At 42.9% G+C, this 7,724-nt stretch overlaps 1 protein-coding gene across 1 annotated transcript; it reads left to right on the plus strand.

Annotated features, from left to right (window-relative positions):
* The first annotated feature begins 4,174 nt into the window (after nucleotides 1–4,174).
* Nucleotides 4,175–7,413, plus strand: LOC148027602 (uncharacterized). The gene is made up of 5 exons (XM_087689316.1): nucleotides 4,175–4,678; nucleotides 6,285–6,467; nucleotides 6,733–6,802; nucleotides 6,887–6,958; nucleotides 7,084–7,413. The coding sequence occupies exons 1-5, from the start codon at nucleotides 4,355–4,357 to the stop codon at nucleotides 7,134–7,136; spliced, it is 702 nt and encodes a 233-aa protein (XP_087545442.1). The 5' UTR covers nucleotides 4,175–4,354; the 3' UTR covers nucleotides 7,137–7,413.
* Nucleotides 7,414–7,724: the final 311 nt, after the last annotated feature.

Raw genomic sequence — 7,724 nt, forward strand, 5'->3', positions numbered from 1 at the left:
TCGGTAACTTCCTTTAGAGGCATTCCAACAATGGAAGCCAAAAAATCTTTGAATGCTTTGGCAATCGACTCATGATCCTGCGCCAACACACCTTGCTGATTGATAACACTAGTCACAGTCTCTTTTTTCTAATTCACCGTGAGTTTTGCAAAGTAGAAGGCATTAGGACCATCTCCAAGGAGCTCCCACTACCCTTTGAGCTGTACTTTGGCTACTTACATAGCCTCATTTTCCATTTGTTTAAGGTACTCCTCTAGACTCCTGAGGAGCTTGCGAGTAACTACATCATCAAGGTTGCTTTTAACAGCTAGCAACAAGGCTCCTCTTAACTGTAATGCTCTCTCAATATTCTCCCTCCTGCAAGCTGCTTTCCTCCTTGCCATTTTGCCACTTCAACAACTACATCTAGGCACTTCTTTCATCCGTAGTCTGGCATAACATTGGGATCTCTGGCATGCTCCCATGCCTTCACCATTCTATTAACAAAATGTCTTTCCTGCAAGAAGGAAGAGTCGAGACAGAAAGGAGGTGGCCCTTGTTCATTACCACTTACCAAGATGAGCTTGAATGAAGCGAGAATTGGAATATGGTCTGAAGTTGTACAACTATCAAGTATCATATACTTGATTCCTCCACCTATCCACCAGGTCCCATTTGAGGCATAGAATTTGTCCAACCTGGACCCCTCCATGAAGCACCTTGTTGTTTATTATGCCATGCTATTTTTTGCACTTCTCCTCCACCTACCATCAATGCTATGTCTTCAAGCTCACATGACTTAGAGAAGGATTGCCAGGAGTCTTTTTCCTTAGTGATCATCTAGCCACCCCCATGTGATCTGTCATAGAGCCTCTCCGTCATATTCCAATCGCCCCCAAGCAAGACATTCATGCCTTGTAGGTGCTAGTTAATATATGCCCATTGTTTAGCCCTAGATCCTAAGTAGTTGCTAGCATAATTGAACATGCAATGAATTTCTCCTCATTTAGCTCAACACTTACACAAACAAAACTGCCATCCCTAGCCGAAAATGCCAACTACGGCTTGAAATATTCTTTAATAAGTAGTAGTGTGCCTCCATGGTCCTGAGACTTGGTATCATAGAATGTCAAAAATCTTGGAATGATGAAGGTTTTGCATGCTTCCTCATTAAGTTTGATCTCATGCAGTGCAATGAAGCTCAGCTTGATTTTTTTGACTATCCTGAAAAGAACTTGCTTATGCAAGTCCAAGGATAATCCTCTGACATTCCAGGAGAGGAATTTAATCTTCATGGAAAGGCGCGATCTCTCAACGTAATGGAGTTGGAAGGTCCAACATTTCTTGATCCTTGATGGGAGCATAGTAGTTTTGATCAACAAGCATGTTTCTAGCCAAGCGCTTGATAGAAGACTTGCCACCACTCTTCCTGGTACTATCCTTGTTCTCCTGCCTTTAGGAGGCAAGTTCTCTTTATTAACTTCCATCTGTTCTTTGGATTGCACGACTTCAGTTTGGACCTTGTTGGATGCAGTCTCCTTAGTCGCTTCATTCTTGGCATCTGCTCTTTGAGCATGCAGCTTTGAAGGTAAGGCTTTCAAAGAAGTATTAGATAGAGCCTACTTCCCCCGTTGAGCTACGGATCCCTCCTTCTCCTTCTCTTTCTCATATTCCAATGCTAGATTACCAACCTCCTGGCCATTCTTATCGGGGCAGTTTCTTGCAAAATGCCCACTCCTTTTGTAGTGATAACATTCATCAAGAAAGGTACAGAACTTGACCGACAGTAAGACCTCCATACCTGAAGGGTCCTGCAGTTGCAAAAATTTTGGTAGCTCATTACGTCTGTCCCAAAGTATGCATGCACGATTGGCAGACTTAATGAGGCCCCAAGGAGTTGTTGGTGCAGGTGCATACAACACCTTCTCAAGTGTCGACGCAATGGTAGGCGTTTCATCGACTAGCCACGTCGGGATGTCAGATAGCTCAACCCAAATTACTGGGCATTCATGATTGAGGACGCCTTCAGGGGAGAAAGAAGAAGATCAGGGGAGGGCATATACCAGATTACCCGATAGCTCACTGTTGAAGCAAGGAGCCAATCTTTTTCTGCTCTAGATCCAAGCAAAGCCAGGTAAAAACAATGACTAGTAAACTTATACTAACAAAGATGAGCGTTGCCTTGATACATGATGTCAAACCACTTGGGGAACTCGTCCTCCATGAAATACAGATAGACACCAGTAGCAAGGAGGGAGGCATACCTGCCGCACACCCTATCATGGGAGAGGGCAACCGTCGCTTTGTGAACCTTGGCACCCTCAACACCCTTAGCCCTACAAAAACTATTGTGCCTTTCTTGGTCTTTTCTCAAGGCCTTCTCGACTTGCTCCATATCCTGCGCATGTTGTTGTAGTGCCTCCTTGTACTCCTTTGATCTATCTCCTGCACCTTCATGCATATCTTCTGTACGCTGTCTTTTACCCTGAGTCACGAGCATGCACTTAGGCCCCGCACATGCCACATTAATTCCTTGTGAATGCATGTCAGGCCATGTCAGGGTGGTGGGTTCTTTATTTGCCATGTCTATTCACCAAAGAAAATCACCTTGCCCGTTTTTCTCCTCCAGATAGAGTCATTGATTTGTTCAAGCCAACACATTTTCTGCCATGCATCTAGTTAACATAGCATTCACAAAATATACTTTTTATAGCCAATGCACAATCCTTGAACATTTATAATTTATAGGTTTTTCCTAAGGTTTAAAATTGTTAACTTTGATCATTTATGGGTTCTTTATGAGGTTTTGTAAGTTTTTTGGTCATAAGATTACTAGAACGATGTTAAAAACCTTCTCTCCAAAAAATTTAACGATTTTTTTCCAATTTTAACAATTCAATACCCTGCATGACTTATGAACATTAACCAAACTATTAGGTAGATGCATAAGGGCCTTGGTGGGACAAGGAGTGACCAAGGTGGGCAATTGGCTCGCCTAGGCCAATAAAATCATCTCATTTGATGAATTGAAGGCAATGTGGAAACTTAATGACTCCAAACAAATCTATTTAGAATTCATTACAAATAAGTGCCAAGGCTTCTCTTCATATAATAGCATGAGAACTAGAAGCAAGCTTCCAACTCTCATGGTTGTAGGAAAACATGTGGGCAAATAGTCTTAATAGTAAAACTATCAAACCTAATACTTTGCATGTAGGAGTTGAAAGTGGTGAAAAGTGTCAAGTAGATGGAATTATAGATAACAGAGCAGCAATTGGCAAGAGCTATGGAGAAACTTTGGTCCTCCCCCTTAGAGACATAGTGTTCATGTGGATAGTTATGATGGGTTGTGTATTCATTGGTCACAAGTTAAAAAGAAGATGACTTTCGAAAGGAAAATGCAACTGTGGGGAGGAAGAAACTATAAAGCATCTATTTTAGGAAGGATACCAAAGCAGCCAACCTAGTGGAAGATCTTCGAAGGCCTATGTTGGTAGGCGAATGACAGAAGGAAATTAAGATTTTGTATATTGGGAGTAGTCAATACCCCAAACAACATGCAGGAGCTTGGATATCACACCATTATAAATCATGGCTCTCCAATTAATTTGGGAGACTAGGCTTCAATCAATTTTCGAGGGAGCTAGAATGGAGGTTAAGGCTAATGAAGTCAAGTATAGAGTACCTCGGTACCAAAGTCTTACTTCTAGTAAATCAGGTCACATCAAAGATGCCCAAATCTTTTGTATTCCACCTATTTATTAATACACACACATTTGTTTGCATCTTACATTGAGCGCTTTTGCAGATGCATGCCACATTTGCAAGGGGCCTTAATCTAGGAGCCCACAAAAGGTTGGATAATGGGGTGAACTTCCACACCTCATCGGGGAGCCCACAAGAAGTTGTATAATGGAGTGAACTTCCACAACTTACCGAGAGTCCCACACTCCTAAGGACTGGATGGATATCTGCCCAAGGGACCTTAATCCGGGAGCCCACAAGAGGTTGGATAATGGCGTGAACTGCCACACCTCATCCGCCATAGTCCCACAGTCCCAATGACTAGATGGATATTGATAGGGACATGGTACTTGGAGTCCCACGTGGGCTTAACCATGTAGGCAGGCTTGGGGTCCTACAGGGGTTTTGAGCCTGACTGATAAAACAAATGGAACAATGTTGGAGCACCTGGTTTCTCTCTCTCTCTCTCTCTCTCTCTCTCTGCCTGCCTTCCTTTTCTTCCTGGGGACTCTCTCAGTGGCCATGGCGATGGACTCCCCATCTATATGATCCCCGATCTCTCTCCTCCTTACCCTTTTAGTGACGACCCATAATAATAATCGGACCTTCCTTCCTTCCTTCCTTCTTCTCCATGGCTCTTGCTTTCTGCCTCCCTTCCTCTGGCTCCCTTCTCCCCTGTTCCTGCCTCTCTCTGTTGCCCAGGGCCCCTGCGGCCTCTCCTTTTGGTCTCTCTCTATCTTACTCTCCCCTCGATCGGCCTCGTGCTCCCTTCCTCTCTGTGCGTGCCTCCGCCGAGGGCAATTCCCAAGCTGCTGGCCCCTCCGCAGCCAGCGCGACCACACTCCAGGACGCGATCGAGGGCGAGATCCTGTCAGGCGAGTGGCCCGAGAACTTCTCCATCCTGAATTTCGAGGATCTCTGCAAGCACTATGAGCCTGTTCTATTCAAGGAGGAGGTGAGATCTGAACTCAGTCTTCGGTCGACAATTCGTGATATTGTGAGACATTGATTCTTGCGTGGGAGATCATTTCAAAACTATTCTTAATCTTGTCGTGATCCGTGCTGGATTCACTAAGAATAGGCTCTTTTCTATTATCCTATTCTTCTGCAGTTCTAGTCTGGTGAATCATGGAGTCTCTTTGGCAATGGTGGGTTTTGCTAGGGTTTATGTGACTTGTTAAGTGCTTCTTCGCGCCACATTCTAGAGGGATTTGATCATTCAATTTCCGTCAGCCATTTGTGTGCAGTTGTTGGTTGGGCTTATCTATGGCACTCATGATCCTGCAGTCTACTGCGTTGCTAATGGTGTCCTACATCATCCTCTTTTCTGTGAGACCATCTGTAGGATGGCCAGTGTCATTGGCACACTAGCACGAGCGTGTTACTATGAATCCACTGCAGGAGCTCTAGAGCAATATACTAGAAAGATTTGAGACACAAGCTAGCCGTATGGTACTTCAGGCAGTAGGAAACGATAAGATAGTAAGTATTTTCAATGGAAGTATGTGCATCCCCATTCGATGAGAATCTGTGGTAAGTGGTTCAATAGAGGTGTGCTTAGGTGCCGTGGACAATGCCCAGGTGCTTCTTTGTTAGAAGCATGCCGCATACAACATGTAAAGCCTGTCCTTTGACAATAGAGATGATACAGAAAGTTTGACAGAACTCCAAGGGAGGAGGCATTGATATTAAAGAGACAACCGTGCTAATGCAATGTTTGAAGATCTTTGATGTTTTGGGCCGGGCAGCACATGAGAGAGCCACTTACGTGTGTCAAATTTGAGGGAGGAGGCATTGATATTAAAGAGGCAGCCATATGAGTACAATGTTTGAAGAGCCAGTCATGAGTGTCAAATTACATGAAAGAGCCATTCGTATGTTCCAAATTACATGAGAGAGCCACTCACGAGTGTCAAATTTTTAGCCCAACTACTCCAAGCCTTAATGGAAGGCCTTCGAAAGTGATTCTTTTCTCCCCTTGAGATAAAACCCACACTTGAACAGCCATAAGGGGGAGCACGTCTTATTCAAGTATTAGCCAAGAGAGGGATCAAAAGTCACACTGGCATTTTTGTAATCTGCAGATAGGACCCCTTGCAAGCCGAATGAAGAGCAGAGATTGAATGCACTGGGATCCTCCTCCTTGGGTGACCCAGCAAGACTTGAACCCACAACTGCACAATTATGAGCCCAAGTGCTAAACGCTAGGCTATCTATCACCTTTGGGGCTTGTAAAGTGAGTTTTGTTTTGTGAATACAATGAAAAATATTGTAGAGGATAAGGTTATGCTTTATTTTCATATCTGAAAGTCTGCTTTTTGTGATAGCCAGGTGCATGAGCAAAACTGGTCATTAATATGTCATCTTTTCTGTATATCTCATTATTTATGAGCTTGGTAACCATCAGCAAAGTTAAATTTTTTTTTTCTTGGGGGTGATTATGCAAAAGTCCTCCCTATTCGGATCTATTGACTCTTTCATATTGTTTGTCTTACATTTAGACACTTCTTTTTGGAATGCCCATCTTACTGGAATCACGTTTTTTTGCTGTACTTTCTCAGGCCCAGCCACATAGCTTTCTGGCTGATGTGATGTCAAAAGTAATATACACTGCGACACCTGAGCAACGCCTTGAGGAGATTGATCACTTCTTTCTGAGCATTTCGGGAATTCCAGTGGTGAACAAGGACTTGAAATGCATTGGAGTGCTTTCCAAGAAGGACAGAGCCAAAGCCTCAAAGGGGGTTAGTACTCCTTTTTTTGTAATGTGCCTTCATGTATATACATCAGCCCATTGTCCTTGCATTATCAAGATTTACGTTCGGCAAGTGAAGATCTTAAGGTCTTTCGTAACTTTGAGCACAAGAAGGTTTACACAATGTGAGAGTTTGCTTTTTTAAAAAGTTGCGTCAGTCAAGTTGATCAAAGAGAGGGCTGCTGTCACATTAATAAGATATCTTCCCAATTCTATAATTGAACTAATAGCCTGCCTGTATGTCTTCCCTGCAGCTACAATCAACAGTGGGTGAGGTGATGAGCTCACCTCCTATTTCTTTATCTGCCGACAAAACTGTAAATGGTGAGGTTCTTTTGGCACACACATTTACTTGCCATATTTGATCCTTCATTCCAAGATGCTGACCCTTTACCTGTGGTCTGTCAGATGCTGCTATCTTGATGCTTAAGAACAAGATACATCGCATCCCTATTGTAAATGAAGCAAACCAAGTTGTAGGTGAGTTGGTTCTTCAAAATAGATCTTCTGTTCAAGAACTTAGTGTCATGCAGTAGTATGTACTCTCCTTTGAGCTTAATCCATATCTTTGTACCAAATCTTGCATCTTTTTGTCTTGGATTCAGGTATTGTAACAAGGACTGACATCTTCAAAGCTCTAGAAGAAGAGAGCCCTTAGTGAGTTGTGTAGTCATATCCAGAGCATGGGAACTGGCATACAGTATGTCATTTCTGCTCTCTTGGTCTACAAAATAGGCCCGTAGCAGTGGGCAACGGGCATTAGTAAATGGACTTGTATCAAATGGTTCTGATTAAAGAAGCCAACAGTTGTTTAACCTGCCATATATTACTTTGCAAAAGAAATAGCCAAAGGATCTGCTCCTATAGGTAGGAGCAGCTGTGTGTATGTTCTGTAGTCTTTGTGCAAAAGCTGTGAATATACATGGTAAAATGTATACAGGTAGTCACTGGTTCTGTTAAAAGCCCTGGTAAATTGTGGGGATATAATAATGTCTTCGTCATGATAGCATCTGATGGCAGCATATTCAGTGTAGTTGTCACAATTCCTTTGTTGCAACTTGCAACAGGCAAGCCTTACAGAACATTTAAGCCAGTTTTAATATATGAAGTCTAATATTAGTGATGTTAAGTCTTGTTAAACATCATGTATTAGGAAGTGATGTATAGTGGGCAATGACTTCAACTTTGCTCATGCAGTCTTATCGCTCCTTTTTTGGCAAGCCTTAGTGGTACAATCATCAGATGG

Source organism: Lygodium microphyllum, chromosome 12, assembly GCF_053477565.2.
Source record: "Lygodium microphyllum isolate KBCC chromosome 12, Lygodium_microphyllum_v1.1.10, whole genome shotgun sequence".
Classification (NCBI taxonomy): domain Eukaryota; kingdom Viridiplantae; phylum Streptophyta; class Polypodiopsida; order Schizaeales; family Lygodiaceae; genus Lygodium; species Lygodium microphyllum.

What these genes read in the sequence shown, in the direction of transcription:
- LOC148027602 (XM_087689316.1), top strand. Translation starts at nt 4,355, where the DNA reads ATGGCTCTTGCTTTCTGCCTCCCTTCCTCTGGCTCCCTTCTCCCCTGT. An exon ending in CTGTTCTATTCAAGGAGGAG is followed by an intron (nt 4,679 to 6,284) that starts GTGAGATCTGAA and finishes GTACTTTCTCAG; the next exon opens with GCCCAGCCACATAGCTTTCT. An exon ending in TGAAGCAAACCAAGTTGTAG is followed by an intron (nt 6,959 to 7,083) that starts GTGAGTTGGTTC and finishes TCTTGGATTCAG; the next exon opens with GTATTGTAACAAGGACTGAC.